Below are 19,179 nucleotides of genomic sequence, written 5' to 3'. Positions count from 1 at the left end.
GAATTACCTTTTCACATATTCATAATGTTTTTTATTTGTCTTTATTAATTAATAAAATGTACAGTGAGTTTTTCATACATGAATCAGAATGGAAGTTTGTCTTAGGACTTGTTTACTTTTCTCAGCAGTGTATTTTGGAGGACTGGTAACACTCAGGTGTAACTACACTACCAGTAGTACATCACCTGATCTCTTCTGGTACATCCAGTTTACTATGGACTCACCTTATGTCCTGAGAAAGGAGCATTATTAAGAAGGGATCAACCAAAAAAGGTCTGATTCCAAGTTGAATTTCAGTTCTGTCCTGTGATGATCCAGAGACTGCAGCTGTCTGACTGCTGTGTACTAATGTGCCCTGAGGCCCACTGTGACAACAGGATATACATAAAAAACGATCTGATAGTGTGATATCACCCTCTAGACGGCCTTGTGTAAGCTCCTCCTCAATACGTCCTTAGGCAAAGTTACATCATTCAGAGAGGTGATTAACAAGCCCAAGTCACATACAAGTGTGTTTGTTCTCTCCTTAATGAATAATTCATTCTTACCTGTAAGTGCACATAAAAAACAGACAGAATAGAGCAGCATTAGAACCACGTTGTTTCACAGAGACAGTAAACTTCTTTAGGTCTTTTCTAGGAACTTTCACTCTTTGGCTGAATCAGTTCCACTTACTGCCTGTTATGTGTAACACCAGGCTCCTCCTCTTGACTCATAATAATTGTTGACTTTTGGTGTTTATTTCACTTGATGGCACTATTGTCAAATGACAGAAGGAACTAGAGTACATTTAGTCTTTCAAGTGACTGGAGGTTTTTGTACAGTGGTTCTGTGTTTCCTGTCACTGTGGGCCTCAGAGCACAGTAGTACAGAGCAGAGTCTGTCACTTCAGCAGAGGAAATATACAGATCCACATGGGTCTTCTCTTTGTTCTGATTACCAGAGAATCGGGAGTCAAGAGAATCGTCCCTCACCACATTCTCAGGGCCCAGGATGATCATAAGGTATTGGGGAGCTGATCCTGGAGACTGTTTATACCACAGTAAATAGTCTGCTGAGGTGTAGTTGCAGGAAAGGTGAACATTATTACCCTCATCTACATACACTTCATATTGGTTTGGTTCAATAGTCTGCTCATAACTGCCTCCTGCAAAAAAAATTGAAAGTAACATTGAGTACATTCTTTTCATTTGAATTAATGTTTTGATGTATATTAAGAACAATATAAAAAGGACACTACTTTGGAAAAATTATCAACTTACCTATAACTGACAAAAAAATGGTTGAATAGATGAACAACATAGTTGGCAGTTAGAAGGCAGACTGTAGCTGAATAGTCCAATCACCTTCATCTGTATGGTATTAAGTTTATAATTCCTGTTCACTTTGCCTACAAGCTCCACCCCAAAGTGAAGGTGCTCTGAAAATTCTCAGTCACTTATCTCCTTTCTTCTCTCTTCAATAAAATGATATATTTCATTCCCTCCACTGAATGGCTTGATTTTCTCCATTACTCTTTGAATACAATATGACTGGGGAGTAATGGATTACATTATGGGTGTAAAAGACTACAAAAAACATTAGCCTTAATCCATTACATTTTCAAAATAAAATATTAAATCATAGAACTACAAAATTACTTCTTGAATACAATTCTGAAATCCACATAATATATGACATCTGATTTTTGACAAATGATCAGCTTTGGTCAGAAAATGCAGATGGAAATAACCAGATTAGTGACTAGTGAGAATGTTACTGCGTCAATTTGTAAAAAAATACTGTAAACTGCACAGATGGGTGTTTTGTCATTGTGATCTAATGTATGCTTCTATAAGCGGGTTGTATATCTTGTTATCACAGTGGGCTTCAGAGCACAGTAGTACACAGCACTGTAGTACACAGTTCTGTCACAATTTAGTGACAGAACCATGAAGCAGCCCCAATCTTTGCCACACTGAAATGATGTTGGCCATGGCAAAAAACACATTTGTATTATAGGCCCACGGCCCACAGGCTGACAGGCCCACTGGGAATTATCTGTGTGCTCCTGAAGGCCAGTCCATTACAGGCCATGCTCTATTGACTGCTACACATGCAATGTTTAATTGTGTTGGGCATCATTTTGAACACTGTAGTTGAATTTTTGGGACTGTAGTTGAATTTTTGTAGACAGAAAAACCACTTCATATTATGGAGGTCAGTCTATTAGAGGAACACAAAGAAGACCTGACAAACTGAGCAGGAGACAGATAGAATATGCCAGTGGCTCTGGTTGAAGTGAGAAAAACATTGGATTAATCACCTGTCTTTCACAACGTGTAGGATACGAAGGAATCTTATCTGAAGATACTGCAGAAAGGTCTACGATATGAATTGTCAATACATACAAAAAATATATATAAATGTATGGATGGATAAAAATAATTAAACAGATGAACAACACTGCTGAGATGTTAAGAGTCAAACTGAATGACAGATAGCTCAATAAAAGCAAAACACTTGAAATCAAGTCTTTCAGTGGAATATTTCTGTTCAATTTGTTCATCCCCGAAAAGTACAGTTGCCCTGAAGATATTCATCCTCTCCTAGAAATGTTATCTGTCATCCCTCTACAGTGTTTCCTGTCAATATGGGTGTCAAAGCACAGTAGTGCAGAGTCTGTCACTTCAGAGGAGATCTTCAGATCCACACAGGTTCTCTCTTCACTCAGTTTAACAAATAATCGAGGGTCTTCAGGTTTAGCTCTTGGGTTTCTGGGATATTGATGATACTATTGAAGAGTATTTACTGAGCCAGAGTAGTAACAAAACAGTGTTAACATGCTTCCCTTCATGACGTGTTCTTTCTTTGAAGTGGGTTTTGTCATTGTCTTCATAGATAATCACAGATGCCAGTTAGTATGTATTATATCTACAAGTACAGAGAGGAGAAACACTGGGTAGATAACCACAGTGATGACTGTATCAGTGTCCTGGAATACCCCCTCATGTTAATTTCTCTAGTAAGCCTGTGGTGTCATGAGTGTTGTGGTGTCAAGTACTCCTTGTGGAGAGGCCAAGTACCCCCAAGCGTCCTAGTACCCTGGTTGGGAACCACTGAGTTAGAGGACAATCATCTCTCCATCTCTCATCTCAAAGACATTTGCACACTGGTCTTTCACTGGGCACTGCAGAATCCAGCTCGACATTTCTTACTAGTTCCAACCCTGGTAAGGAGTTTCTCCCTAACCACTGTGTATCAATTTCTTTTTGTTGCTTGCTCTTTGGGGTTCAAAGGGAAAATTGGCCTACTTAATGTACAAATTATTTATGTTAGTAATAATACATTTGTGTCCTAAAATTACAATACATGGCAATATATATTGAATTACCTAGACAATTGCATTACATCAAAGAACAAACAAACAAGACTATTTCAGAGGATGTTGGGGGCTGAGTGACCTCAGAATTACCTATCAAATATTATTTAATATCTAAAAAAAGACAGCAGCACAAGAGAAAAGTTTAACGGAACAAACCAGCACAAACGAAGCACAAACGAATGAGCCTATTTTGACTCAATTCGGAGCATGTTGGGGGGCTGAGTGACATCATCACCAGTAATTAAATGTCTAATATATAAAATATCGAAGAAGCACAAACTAACATTTTAACGGCACAAACGAAGCACAAAGAAACACGATTATTTTTGTTGATTTCGGAGGATGTTGGGGGGCTGAGTGACTTCCGAATTACCTATAAAATATGATTTTATACACTCACCTAAAGGAATATTAGGAACACCTGTTCAATTTCTCATTAATGCAATTATCTAAACAACCAATCACATGGCAGTTGCTTCAATGCATTTAGGGGTGTGGTCCTGGTCAAGACAATCTCCTGAACTCCAAACTGAATGTCAGAATGGGAAAGAAAGGTGATGTAAGCAATTTTGAGCGTGGCATGGTTGTTGGTGCCAGACGGGCCGGTCTGAGTATTTCACAATCTGCTCAGTTACTGGGATTTTCACACACAACCATTTCTAGGGTTTACAAAGAATGGTGTGAAAAGGGAAAAACATCCAGTATGCGGCAGTCCTGTGGGCGAAAATGCCTTGTTGATGCTAGAGGTCAGAGGAGAATGGGCCGACTGATTCAAGCTGATAGAAGAGCAACTTTGACTGAAATAACCACTCGTTACAACCGAGGTATGCAGCAAAGCATTTGTGAAGCCACAACACGCACAACCTTGAGGCGGATGGGCTACAACAGCAGAAGACCCCACCGGGTACCACTCATCTCCACTACAAATAGGAAAAAGAGGCTACAATTTGCACGAGCTCACCAAAATTGGACAGTCGAAGACTGGAAGAATGTTGCCTGGTCTGATGAGTTTCGATTTCTGTTGAGACATTCAGATGGTAGAGTCAGAATTTGGCGTAAACAGAATGAGAACATGGATCCATCATGCCTTGTTACCACTGTGCAGGCTGGTGGTGTAATGGTGTGGGGGATGTTTTCTTGGCACACTTTAGACATGTGCAGAATAATGATAGGAGATAGTGCAGCAGCCAGGCTCAGTGCAGTCCCACTGTCCAATGACAGTCACTAGGAGACTAGCAGACATGTCTAATGATATCAGAGAGAAACTGATTGTCCTTACTACACGCTGCAGCTGGACGAATCCACTGATATTGTTGGGCAGGCACAGCTCCTCACCTAAGTCATGTATCTGCGGGACAAGGCGATTGAGGAGGATGTCCTGTTTTGCCGGCCTCTTCAGTCGCACACTATAGGAGAAGCAATCTTCAATGTCCTTGATATTTTTCTCTGTGAAAATGGTTTGACTTGGGACCGATGCATTGGCTTATGCACAGATGGTGCACGTGCAATGACGGGCCATGAGCGTGGCCTAGCTGCTCGCGTTCAGCAAGTAGCTCCACTTGTGAAATGGACACATTGCATGGTACATCGCGAAGCACGAGCTGCTAAAAAAATGCCAGTTCTCTTTGACTCCGTGCTGAACCAATCCGTGAAAATGATAAATCTCATCAAATCACGGCCGCTAAACTCTCGCTTGTTTGGGGTCCTCTGCCAGGAGATGGGGTCAGGGCATGAACAGCTGCTTCTGCACACTGAAGTTTGCTGGCTCTCCAGGGGGCGGGTATTACAGAGGTTGTATGAGCTGCGAGAGGAGGTGAAGTGTTTTTTGACAGAAATCAAATCAGATTAGGCGAAGCATCTGGATGACACTATGTGGCTTGCGTCTCTGCCCTATTTGGTCGATATATTTGACCGCTTGAATGGCCTCAACCTGTCTTTGCAAGGCCACGAAACTCATATTTTGCTCCTTGCAGACAGAGTGGACGCCTTCACACAAAAACTTGACCTCTGGCATGGCCGCATCAGTCGAGGCAACTGCGACATGTTCCCCAGCCTTGCAGACTTTATCACTGATGCAAGCACGTCACACGATTTCTCCTCTCTATTTCAGTCAGCGTCTGAGCACCTGTCAGCAATGAGAGAACAATTTGCGATGTACTTTAAAGAGGATTATCGCTCTTTTGCGTGGGTTCGAGATCCATTTGTGTGCACAGCAAACGAGCTGTCTATTACGGTGGCCGAGAAGTGCAAAGCAACATTACAAGAATGAAACACTTTTACAAAGCCCGACACAAAATTACATTTTGGAAAACATTTTTACCTACCGTAAAACACAAATCCATGGGCTAAACACTTTTACCAAGGACAAAACAAATTGACATTTTAGAAAACAAAATAACATTTTAGAAACCAAAATAACAAGACGCAAAACACTTTTACCAGTCCCGAAACAAATTTACAAATGATAGATTATTCACGGAAAGGGAATGTACCACATACCGGAAGTGACTAGGTGAAAGCGGGTGATAGGTGTTGTTGGTGAGCGCGGTCAATTCGTGTTGTCGTATGAAGTTTAATGAAGTTTTTGGTGACTGAACATGGACTCCGGCCGAGGAATGTTTTGCCCGTTTTGTGGCAAACACATGACCAGCTTAACGCGGTTCTGCTTTGCGTGTGGTCGTTGTTTGGAGTTTTTAAAAGACGTGGACCAGACAGAAAAACCAAACATAATGCATCATTGCGTTCAATATTTTAACGAGGGCCACTCGTACGCTGTAATCGTGGACATGATGTCAAGTCTACACGGTGTAAACATCAGCTTGAGGACTCTTAAAAGTAAACTGAACGAAGCCGGGTTGTACCGCAGGAAGGATTATTCCTCTCCAAATGCCGTGCGTAACGCCATCAGATCTGAACTTCGTGGACCTGGACAACTGTTTGGTTACCGCTCGATGTGGCAAGTACTTAAACAAAAGTACAATATTCGAGTGAAGAGAGATGATGTGATGAATTTCCTCCGGGAGCTTAATCCTCGAGGGTGTGAGAACAGAGCACGCAGGAGGTTTACAAGAAGAACCTATCACTCAATGGGACCTAACTATATGTGGCACGCAGATGGTTATGACAAACTTAAGCCATTCGGTTTGGCCATTTCGGGATGCATAGATGGATTTTCACGTAAAGTATTGTGGCTTGAATGTGGACCAACAAATAACAACCCAACAGTGATTGCTCACTATTTCATGTCATGTGTGCGAAACCTCGGTGTCATCCCCATGAGACTGAGGACTGATTGCGGCACTGAGAATGGAATAATGGCTGCAATTCAATGTACCCTACGCCACCATCACAGTGACTACTACTCTGGAGCGTCCAGCCACATGTACGGCTCATCTATGAATAACCAGCGTTATTGAGTCCTGGTGGTCTATATTTAGAAAGGGAAGGTGAGTTGTCTTCATAAAGGGTCATTGCGTCTTTAGTCATTCGATTTTTCTTCTCAGGAACGAGTGATGAAAAAATGAGCACAATAAAGATCAATAAGTAATGTAAAACAAATCCTTCCCTTCAGGAAAAGTAGTTGTTTCTGAAAAAAAAAAAAAATGACCAAAAGATGCACAGACCATAAATGTCATTACAACTAAACTTATATTTTATTATTCAAACATGTATATACTTGAAAGTATAACTGAACATTTAATCCATTTCTAAAGGTCTCAGTTCTGGATGGAGTTATTTGCAGACCTTAGAGATGCTGGATACTTCAACGGGAGCCATGAGCATCAGTGCCTATTGAGGTATTGCTTCGGTGACGTTCTTCAGAAGGACCTGGATGAGTGTGTGAAACTGTGGAACAGTCACAGGATTCGCCCTTCCAGAACAGCAGCATGTCCAGGAGGAGTGCCCCATGAACTCTACTACTTACCACACAGGTGATACATTGGTGATAAACAGATCAAAGTATTAATATAACATTAACTTAAATTATGTATTCTATTTAACATAGGTTTGGCTCCAGAGACTGTGGATTTCGAATTGAACAGGCTGAACTGGATGCCCTTCCTGAGGCTAGCCTGTCAATGACTCCTTGTGGGGACCTAAACATGAAGGAGTACCTGGACTCTGCCATGGAACACAGTCAGTTACAGAAGCCTGAGAACTGGGAGTCTTCATCAGAACTGTACATGAGACTAAAAGAAATGGCTCATCTATGAAATGATCAAAGTTTTTTTCTTTAGTGGTGAAACACTGAATTGTGTTCAGACAGGCAGCAGTGTATAAGTGTATTGCATTTAATATAAATATTAAATTTAAGTGTGAAGTAAATTAATCATAGTAAAAAGTATTTATTACTTTCTAGTATAGAAAACAAAAGTTATTGTTTCTTTATCTAAAACAGCGATTCAAAGTGAACATGAACACTATATTCATAATATAGAACATATAACATATAGTATACAGTATACATATTATACTGTAAGATAGAAACAAATTAAGCAACTGTACTTTAAAGTGCATCTTTAACAACTTTTTCAGGATTAGTTCACCTCAAAATGAAGATGTCCTAATAATTTACTCCAATGCCATCCAAGATATCCATGTCTTTCTTTCCTCAGTGGCAGAGAAATTATGTTTTTTGAGGAAAACATGTCTGGATGTTTCTCCGAATAGTGGACTTCAATGGACTCCAACTTTTTGCAGTCCAAATCAATGCGGTTCCAAAGGTCTTTGAAGAGCTTTGATGGGCTGTGCACTACCCCAGCTGAAGAAGAGGGTCTTATCTATGTGAACCGATCTGTCATTTTCTTAAAAAAATTAATATATATACTCAATCTGAACAATTGCAGTTAAAAAGTATAGGAATTATAATTGTTTTTAGAAAATGACCATTCGTTTTGCTAGATCAGCTGGGATCGTTCACCAGCCCGTTGAAGCACTTCAAAGACCATTGGAACCGCATTGATTTGGACTGCAAAACGTTGGAGTCCATTGAAGTCCACTATTCGAAGAAACATCCAGACATGTTTTCCTCAAAAAACTTAATTTCTCTGCCACTGAGGAAAGAAACACATGGATATCTTGGATGGCATTGGAGTAAATTATTAGGACATTTTCATTGAGGTGAACTAATCCTTTAACTCTAGGGGTCATCCATCATATAGCTTAGAAACAGCCAAATCCTGGACTATTTTGAATTCCAAAGTCCATTTGTGACTTAAACAAAGTGTAAGAGTCTAGAAGTGGTAATCTCAAGGAGTTTGAACATGTATTTGATATTGGGAATGCCGAGTCATCGAGGAACTCTATTTGTGGCAGTGGTTCCAAGCCAGATGGGGGAAGTGAAGACAGCCCAGTAGCAAACATCAAAACATCTTCCACAGACACAGCAGCATGGCTTTCTGCAAAGAAAAACAATTCAAATACATCATTGCCATGTGTTTAACTAGTTCTAAAAAATAACTAAATGAACTAACAAACCTTCACAATCAAGGAGATAGTCTGCCCAGTAGGCCGTGGTTTGACTTCCTTTAAGACTTCGACTCCCCGAAGGACTGAGGTCAGGTTTGAAGAGACACTCAAGTTCAAAAGCAGTGAGTCGCCTTTCAGAGTGGCACAGGACAGGGGCCAGCAAAGTAGGGTGTTGCTGTAGTGCAGTCAAAAACTCCAGGGTTGAAAGACCATCTCTGAATCTACAGAGTGAACACAAACATTGTTTCACTGCTGTGTAGAGCTAATTGAATTCAAATGATCTACAGAAAACTATTAAATATTCTCTTCTGTACAATTACTAACCACCTTAACAAACATACATTTGGTGGAAAGTGGTTGTTGAAAATTGATATAAGAAACCCTATTTTTGCATTGCACATTTAATGTTAATTGTTACAAACTAAGTATAACACAGAAACAAAAGCCTGAAATGAAACAGGCGGCTGAGGTGGCTTGAGCACTCATACGATGCCTTCAGAAAGTCTACACACCCCATGCACTTTTTCAAGACTTTGTTGTGTTATATATTCAATTTAAAATAGTAATATTTATATTTTTCCTCAGTCTACACACAATAAATCATAATGACAAAGCAAAAACAGGTTTTTAGATATTGTAGCAAATTTTATATAAATTTTAAACTGAAATATCACATTTGCACAAGTTATTGAACCATTTTCTCAGTACGCAGTTTAAACACCTTTGGAAATAATTCCAGCCTGGATTCCTCGCCCATGAACATCCCCACACTCTTTATATCAGATTTTATATTATATAATATATTCAGGGACACTCACAAGAGATACTAAAGCATCTCTCCATGTCATGATCTCTACGAGAACTGAGGCCAGAAATAGATTCAGATCACTTTAAGGGGTAACTGGACTGATTTTCCTCTATGGAAGAGTTAGTCAGGAGGAGAAACTTGAGATCTAATTTCTGTTTTTGCTTCGTCATTATGATGTATTGTGTGTATATTGATGAGGAAATTGATTAATATATATTTTAAATTGAATCTATAAGGTGTGAAGACTTAATAAAGGCACTGTAGTTTGACAGAGAATGAAGCAAAATCACTTATCAGATGAAATACACTAAGGGACAAAGTCTGTCACAGTGACAAATTGATAACAGATATAGATCCTTGCAAAACCAAAGATGGGGACCATGAGGCATTTCAAACAAAAAATTCTTACATAAAAAAGTAGAAAATCTCATCTCACCTGTCAATTACAGATGAGTTGCGGTCAATAATATACCATTGGAGGTAGTCTGACACGATTTGTTTCTTTTCATCCACAGTAGCCACATGTCTCAGACAACCTGCTGTCTGTAACATTGTGCTGTGTCTCATCATACATTCTCGCAGAGCATCCAATGAAGCAGCATTCTCAATCTGAAAGACATGGAAATGGGCATAAACACCCCACTAAATAACTGTGTGCACTGTATCTCTTTGCCTATTTTTTAATGACATAGTGTAGCATCTTACACTATCAAAAACTAATAAATTAATGAAATAAGTTATTCACGTCATATAAGAAGTAAACATTCTCTCAAAACACTGCAAGAACTTTGTAAAATTCTGCCCTGCCATACTTTTTTCATAGCCTTATGCCATTCTCACCTCTTGCAAAGCTTTTCCTATTTCTTCATCAGTTATTAAATTATTTGTTGCATGGAATGAAGGCTGGCCTGCAAGATAATGTACAAGATCTTCCGACAGGAAATGGGGTCCTGGACCTCCATGCACAACTGACACAGCAATCATCTTTCCTGCCAGGTAGTAGTGTTGTCACGATACTAGAATTTCTAACTTCGATACGATACCTTGAAAAATATCGATATTCGATACCATTTTCGATACCACAGAGAAAAAAACTGCCACAATATTAAGGGGTTATTTTTATATTTAAAGCTAAATATAACAAGTCTAGAACATATATTTTACATTAACAAAAATGTCCTGAGGTAGTGCACTTGTTCAAAAGCCTCTCAGATTGCATTACATTCAAAAACCAATAAAGTATGCCAAGAAGTGTGCTCAGTGTTGAGCCCAACACAGCCCAAACACCAGCTCTGCATGTCCCAGGTTTCAGGGACAAATTGCAGAGTTACTGCCATGAACGTGGAAGTGGCTCTGCTTGTCCACAGATCAGTGGTGCATGAAAAAAAGGTTTTCCTTCCTAGATGGTTCATTACTATTTCTTTTGTTTCGTTATATAGGGCTGGGATTTCAGTGTGCATGAAAAAGTTGCATGAAGGAAGGGCATACCTGTTGTTCAAATGTTCTAGAAGTTGTTTGAAGCCAGGTTTCTCAACAGTATACACAGGAACCTGATCCATGCAGATGTACACTGCTACAGCCCTGTTCAACTTCTTGGCTTCATTTGAGTTTGCTTCATACTTACTTTGCTGTTCAAATACAGCTGGTAGTGTAGGTTGTGATTGTGTTGTTTTTGTTGCAGGTCGAGTCTCATCTTCTTTCTGGTGCTACAAGAGAATGCCAAACTTTAATACAAATTTTTTTTTTTTAGACCACACTTTTAAAATGAACTGAATGAACTAATCTAAAAACTTAGGTTAATGGTAATAGATATTTGTTAACATGAATAAGCAATGAAAAATACTTACAAAACATTTTTTAATCAAAGTTAAAAGTTGATTTAAACTAACATTCACTAATACATGTACTGATTAAAATCCAAAGTTCTATTTGTTAATATTTTTTCATTGGACCAGAGCTAACATGATCCGTTATATTTTTATTACCTAATACCTACTGTTATCAAAGATTAAAATATACTGTAACAAATGCATTGCTCATCGGTCATAAAAGCTGGTTAATACATTAATTTGATGAACAGATTTAAACGCAAACGTGCGTGCATCACACGCGAAAACTGTGCTCACTGGATCGACATGAAGTCGTCAAGTCACCTTTATTTATACAGTGCTTTTAACAATACAGATTGTGTCAAAGCTCTTAACAGTATCAAATTGGAGGATAGAGTGTCAGTAATGTATAATAATAATACCAACCTTGAGAAATTCTTTATACAGATCCGGGTGTCGGTCTCTCAAGTGCTTTGCTATATTAGTGGTGTTAGCGCCTTTTGTTAGCGCTGTTCTGTAGCATCTCTTGCATATTGGCTTGCTTGTGTCCTTCGGCTTTCCATGTTCATTTGCCTCATATGCAAAATATTTCCAGATAGCACTCCTGCTGTGTTCCTTATCAACCAAAGCCGGTCGCACGGGCGCTGCACTCGCCATCTTTCCATTCACTTCACCTTTGCTAACCAGAGCGAATGAGACGAGTGGGAGTGCGAGTGCGCGTGCGCGTGTGGTGGTTGTCAACGCGCCTTTGGAGACAAGTGAAAGTGAAAGCGCGGCTAGTATCGATACTTCGGGAAATGAGTATTGGTACCGTTCAGAAATTTCAGTATCGATATTTATCAAAATATCGATATTTTTGACAACACTACCAGGTAGTATTCATCCTCCCTAACAGCTGTGAATTAATTCATATAGCAAAATAAAAACAATGGATTACTGTATAATGTGTATCACATGTGATATATATCAATGAGCATTAACCAAACATTAGTAGTCTATAGTACACATCTAACCAATATGCATACCATTTGCATTGTAGACCAAGAACCGATGTCCTTCTGGTCCATCAAAAATGGGCCGGCCTTTTAGGTGTTTCATTAGTAGAGTTAAAAACTCTCGTCTTGGACCACCAGTGTCAATTCCCTTTTCCAGAACACCAGTATCATCAGTAAATTTCACCAGCATGTCACAGGTCTCAGAATATGTTGTACGCTTGAAACCTCTGACTGCCCCATCCCAAACATTAGCCCTTGAGATGTTGAACCGGCTGACTTTTTTATGATCAATAGGAAGCGACAGGTTTGCTACGATGTCAGATAATGCAATGTCCGTTTCCTCTCTGCAATGACAAAGTGACTTCATGTGGTTATTCCAGATATACCAAAACTATTGTATAGTGACACCGGTTCTGTTTGTAATTTTTATGGACAGAATTTCTAGGCGCAGCCAGGGGCCGGAGGGTGTCAGGTTTGGGGACCACACGATTTCGTCTCTGCTCTTTGCAGATGATGTTGTCGTGTTGGCCCCTTCTAACCAGGACCTTCAGCATGCACTGGGACGGTTTGCAGCCGAGTGTGAAGCGGTGGGGATGAAAATCAGTACCTCCAAATCCGAGGCCATGGTCCTCAGTCGGAAAAGGGTGGCTTGCCCACTTCAGGTTGGTGGAGAGTGCCTGCCTCAAGTGGAGGAGTTTAAGTATCTAGGGGTCTTGTTCACGAGTGAGGGAAGGATGGAACGGGAGATTGACAGACGGATCGGTGCAGCTTCTGCAGTAATGCAGTCGATGTATCGGTCTGTCGTGGTGAAGAAAGAGCTGAGCCGCAAGGCGAAGCTCTCGATTTACCAGTCAATCTACGTTCCTACTCTCACCTATGGTCATGAGCTTTGGGTCATGACCGAAAGGACAAGATCCCGGATACAGGCGGCCGAAATGAGTTTTCTCCGCAGGGTGGCTGGGCGATCCCTTAGAGATAGGGTGAGAAGCTCGGTCACCCGGGAGGAGCTCAGAGTAGAGCCGCTGCTCCTCCACATCGAGAGGGGTCAGCTGAGGTGGCTTGGGCATCTTTTTCGGATGCCTCCGGAACGCCTTCCTGGGAAGGTGTTCCGGTCCCGTCCCACCGGGAGGAGACCCCGGGGAAGACCTAGGACACGCTGGAGGGACTATGTCTCCCGGCTGGCCTGGGAACGCCTCGGTGTCCCCCCGGAAGAGCTAGAGGAAGTGTCTGGGGAGAGGGAAGTCTGGGCATCCCTGCTTAGACTGCTGCCCCCGCGACCCGGCCCCGGATAAGCGGAAGAAGATGGATGGATGGATATTGTATAGTGAAAAAACTAGAGTGCTATAATCAAAAGCTGACATATTACCTTGCCGTGTGTTGGAAATTCTTCACATTGACAACAACCGGCTCTTCGTCCTCTTGCTCAACATTTGGTGAATACAGGTCTGTGTATTTACTGTTGGGAAATTACCATTTCCATGTTAAAACATATTACAAACAAAAATGTCTTCCCCATGTAATCAGTTAATAAATTAAAATTGTCGTTATCTTATTTATTTTTTTACTTACCTGTAGAAAGACGTTTTTTCTGGATTTGTTTCAGGTGCATCCAGATCCTCAGCATCAGATATTACTATCTGAAAAACAGATTAAAATATCTGAAACAACAAAACCGAAAGCAAGAAATGTCATTCTTTCACTATCTGCTTCATTACCTGTCCTGGCTGAATTGTTGATGATTGTCCTGGTGCATCTCTGAAACATGATAAAACATAAAAATGATTAGCTCCATGATAAAAGCTATAAGGTACTTTTGTAGACATGATGTAGACATCTTAAAACCAGCAGGTGTCCTTCAGGCCTACAGTAATCAAATCATGTAAACATTATGTATACAGCCAAGTTTCATATTCATGGCTGATAGCGCTCCGGCGCCACGCCGGATTTCCGGCGTACAGATGTGTCTGCGAAAAAAAAAATCAGTTTCGCGTTCGCGTGATCTGACAATTCCCAAGATCTGAGTGGCGCTTTCACTAAACCACACCAGTAAACCTACTTCAGCCAATCGGTAATAGGGTAGGGGCTGGTCTTGGGTTTTGGCCAATCAGATTGATTCAGCTGTCACTCCACGTGCGAATTTGTTTTGTTTCCCACACTGGCAGCTCGAAACGCGAAAAGTCATGGAGCGCAACTTTATGAAGCCAGGGGAAGACACCAAACTCGTCGATAAAGGCATAAAGAATAAATGGCGCTGGTCTTGGATAGAGGAGGTGGGTAGAGACGAAAAGCCCTTTGGAAGCTGGTGTCAAAAACTCCGGCAAGCAGGAGCATGTTTCTGCACTTTGTGCGCAAGGAAAATATTATATGGTACTAGCGGGAAAAAAGTGCTGCCACGGCACGAGTTAGACCCTAGTCATCAAGCAGCTGTCCGAGCAATTCAACACACCTCACGTTTGCCGGGGGCAACAGCCACAGCAGATATCCGAGCCTCGATGACCGATCGCGTGGCTGATTTAAAAATTCGCTTGTGCTCCTTCATTGCCGAGTTTGATCTGTCGTTTACAATCGCTCGTCCACTCGTCACTTTCTGTCAGAAAGTTTCTTCCCACTCTTTCAAGGCCAATCCAAAGCATCATCTGCACTGTCACCTAACACTTTGAAAAGGAAAGGTTCTGCTAACCAAAAAACCTGTTCAAAAAGGAAAAGGGGAAAATCTTTTCTGTAGTAAACTGTATTTGCTTATTTTTATTTATTTCTCACTGTTTTTCAGTTCTTGAAGCACTTTAAATTATTGCCAATTATTGTGTTCTTAATAGCAAATGGTTTTGAATAAACAAATTGAGTGTTGTATTACAAACGGTTTTGTTGCACTGTAACTGTTTAAAAAATATATTTAAAATAAATGGTGCATTTTTCAGAAAATTTTATATCTCCTTGTTCATGCCCTTAAGTCAGTGGTTGGGTTACTAATCAATAGTTTACTTTTGAGTATTATAATTGCCACCCACTGACCTTTCTTAATATGGCTGTAGTATTTGTAGTCTCAGTATGCTATACAAGCAATAAGTATGCAGGTAAGTGACTGTATAAATAAGTAAGATAAGTAAAAGCAGGGATGGATTAATGAACAGGCCCAGGGTCCCAGGAGCTCTGGTGCTCTACAAAAAGATGCTACTGTAATATAGGCTTGTATTGGGTTTGTTCATCTCATGTCTGAATGATGTCCATTTATATCCACAAAAGTCACCAGAATCTATAATATTTAATAATAATTTAAGGCACTATTTATCAAAATGTTCTTCCAGGGGAGCACACCCCTGGATCCCGCTTGACAGTTATGTTGATCAGGGCATATATCTTGGCTTAGAGGCCCGCTTACCTCCCAGGGAAAAAAAGTTCAGGCTCAGGATTTTTTTCTACTATCACCCCTGCATATTGGTTGATTACCACTTGGAAAAAAAACACATTGTCTCTCATTACATATATTTAACTCCCTGATAAAGACTAGATGCAGAAACGTGTCAGAGTTCTTTTAGTTGGTTCTGGATGACCTTGCCACTTCAATAAAGGCCTATAGTACCTATATAGGATCGACACTGCTGTGGGACAATGGATACCCCCCACTTAATTCTCACATTTTTTATTGGTTTGGTTAATTTGTGTTTATTCACCTGCAAGAGCAACTGTATTTCAGTAGGTTTATTCTGTGATGTTAAGTACAGCTCACACAGGCAGCTGTGGGTCCTTTAGGTAGGGAGCGAGGGGGCACCCCAGGCAGTTACAGAAACAGCCGATAGCATGTAGCAACGTTGAGCTTATGTGCAGCAATATAAATGTATGTATAATGTGTATGTGAATAAGTAGTGAAATATCTGCTAGTTGTTTTATCAGTTTTGTGAGTTAAATGAAAATAAAATTGCAATTTACCTGGTGGTGAAAGCACTGTAGCCCAATAAAATATGTATTATTATTATCATTTCCAGTCAAGAAGTAAAGAAATAATTTCAAGCCATGCACGCCTGAAAGTTCCTTTGTGTCCAAGTGTGCAACACCTACCTTTCATCTTCCAGTTTGTATTTGGGAGTACTTTGATTTTGTGGTTCAAAAACCTGAGAGGAAACAGATAAAATGATCAACAGCTTTCGTTATTTTTCCATTACCACATACAGTATATATCAATGATTAATGTTTGTCTGTGTTACTGTATAAAAGTAACTGCAAAATAATCAAAACAAGCCTTTTTTCACTAAGATATTGACCAGGACATTGATGTTATCCTTAAAATCCAATGAACATCTAATAAATTATATGAAAACAAATAAATACAAACATACATAAAAGTTTAAAAAAAGTGAAATAACTGATGTACCAAAGTGTCAGCTCGATTTAATTCAGCTCTGCTCCTTGTTGTGATGACAATTTCAGAATCAGAATCGGAGGTGTCGTACTCTGAAAAAAATAAATCAAACCACCATTAAATCCAGCAGAGTATCTAAACATATGTAAACATATTGAATTATGAGATCCACTAACCTCTTTTATAGTGTTTTTCAAGGCAAATGAAAAAAGTTATCCTGGAATATGCCTTTCCTATTTCCTTTTTATATTCTGCCAATTTAAATGAACTTTCTGACCCAGGCACATGGACCACCTCTGAGCAGTCTGGATACAAAAGGACATAAGGTCCTTCGGGCATGTCCTTGTTAAATGTTCTCAATTTCTGGACAGCTTGTTTGAGTAGATCAGGTGCTGCTATCTCTGGGTCTGTAAATAACGGGAGTGTTTTCCCTCTTAGAGGTTTTAAATCAGTTCCATCAGTTCCATGTGGCCCCATCAATCCTACGTTTATCTAGTAAAATAAAGATATAATTAATGTAAAGGTTAAATAAATATACACACACACAAATACATAAAAAACATTGCAAAATTGTATGGGACGGTCAGTACTTACCTGGACGTGTTTTCTTTCTTTAGGCTTATATTTTCCTTTTGGCCCATAGTTAAAAGACTGTCGTTCTTGTGACTTCGAGCTTCTGTACTCCATGAACTGTTTGTATGATGGGCATGGGTTGTTCTGCTGAAATGGACAGAGTTTCAAAATAAAAAGTTAGAAGCCTCTCGAAAAATCATTAGCATTACTACTGACTTTTATTCACATGTCCTCAGGTAGGTAGCGTTTTGCTACACTTAACAAGTTACTTTGCTTACCACTGTGTCAGGCTGTCGAGAAGTCCCCGGTTTCTCCAATGTTTCAGTCTGGTCCACGTCCTTTAAAAACTCCAAACAACGACCACACGCAAAGCAGAACCGCGTTAAGCTGGTCATGTGTTTGCCACAAAACGGGCAAAACATTCCTCGGCCGGAGTCCATGTTCAGTCACCAAAAACTTCATTAAACTTCATACGACAACACGAATTGACCGCGCTCACCAACAACACCTATCACCCGCTTTCACCTAGTCACTTCCGGTATGTGGTACATTCCCTTTCCGTGAATAATCTATAATTTGTAAATTTGTTTCGGGACTGGTAAAAGTGTTTTGCGTCTTGTTATTTTGGTTTCTAAAATGTTATTTTGTTTTCTAAAATGTCAATTTGTTTTGTCCTTGGTAAAAGTGTTTAGCCCATGGATTTGTGTTTTATGGTAGGTAAAAATGTTTTCCAAAATGTAATTTTGTGTCGGGCTTTGTAAAAGTGTTTCATTCTTGTAATGTTGCTTTGCACTTCTCGGCCACCGTAGTACGTCAATTGATATGCAGGAACAGCTTATTGAGCTGAAGAATAACAGTAGGCTGAAGGAACTCTTTACCTCCTGCCCAATTTTGTTATTCTGGGCAGCATTAATGCAGGAATACCCTCAACTCTGTGACGTCGCCTCGAAGATTTTCCTCCCTTTCGAGTCAACATATTTGTGTGAGTCAGGATTCTCAAAAATGACTGCACTCAAAACGAAATACCGCAATCGGCACAAATCGAGGATGATTTGAGGCTATGTTTATCAGACATTGCGCCAAGAATTGAGGATCTTTGCAAGGCAAAGCAGGCTCAGGTCTCACATTAACATCGCCTACCTTCAAGCTTCTGTAAAAAATGCAGATGATATGCCTACTATTAGGCCTAGTAATAATAACAATAATAGAGCATACATTCATATCAGAGGTCTGGTGCCAATTCCCAATTATAGCAATAGGCTAGTAATGATAATAGGCCTACTGATGATGATGATAATAATAATAATAATACCAACAATAAAGCATGTAACCTCATAATTATATAGCAATAGCCTAGTAATGATAATAGGCCTACTACTACTCATAATAATAATAATAATAATAATAATGCCTGCAAGCTCACATTAGAAGTCTGGTGCTAGTGCCAATTATAACAATAGCCTAGTAATGATAATAGGCCTACCTACCGCTACTGATGATAATAATAATAATGTGTGGGCTTAAAAATAATAGCCTAGGGGGCTATTTATCTATCTATCTAACTATGCAAGGTGGTGTAGTGGGGGTGGCGCCGGGAAGGGGGCCCCCAATTTCAATGAACCAGCTTTGGGGGGGCCCAGCTTGCAAAAGGTTGAGAACCCCTGTGCTAATACAATCGCCCTGGTAGTTGCAACATAGGCTGGACTATTTTCTCCCTTAAAATGTTGTTAAACAGCCGTTCCCCTAGAGGACAATCTGATTATGAAGTTTGGTATGTGCCACCA

The 19,179-nt window shown here is 40.0% G+C and overlaps 1 protein-coding gene across 1 annotated transcript; it reads right to left on the bottom strand.

Moving 5' to 3' along the window:
• Positions 1-8,483: 8,483 nt before the first annotated feature.
• LOC114830287 (G2/M phase-specific E3 ubiquitin-protein ligase) lies at positions 8,484-17,945 on the bottom strand. Its single transcript, XM_034288751.1, has 14 exons — positions 17,674-17,945; positions 17,417-17,542; positions 16,999-17,314; positions 16,835-16,914; positions 16,522-16,574; positions 14,181-14,220; positions 14,035-14,102; positions 13,832-13,921; positions 12,496-12,809; positions 12,354-12,365; positions 10,482-10,648; positions 10,078-10,250; positions 8,843-9,054; positions 8,484-8,763 (listed from the first exon to the last, which is right to left on the bottom strand). The coding sequence occupies exons 1-14, from the start codon at positions 17,833-17,835 to the stop codon at positions 8,528-8,530; spliced, it is 2,049 nt and encodes a 682-aa protein (XP_034144642.1). The 5' UTR covers positions 17,836-17,945; the 3' UTR covers positions 8,484-8,527.
• Between the last annotated feature and the right edge of the window lie 1,234 nt (positions 17,946-19,179).

Source organism: Esox lucius, chromosome 3 (assembly GCF_011004845.1).
Source record: "Esox lucius isolate fEsoLuc1 chromosome 3, fEsoLuc1.pri, whole genome shotgun sequence".
Taxonomy (NCBI): Eukaryota; Metazoa; Chordata; class Actinopteri; order Esociformes; family Esocidae; genus Esox; species Esox lucius.
Note: the sequence above shows the minus strand (reverse complement) of the source record. Positions and strands in the feature narration are given on the sequence as shown.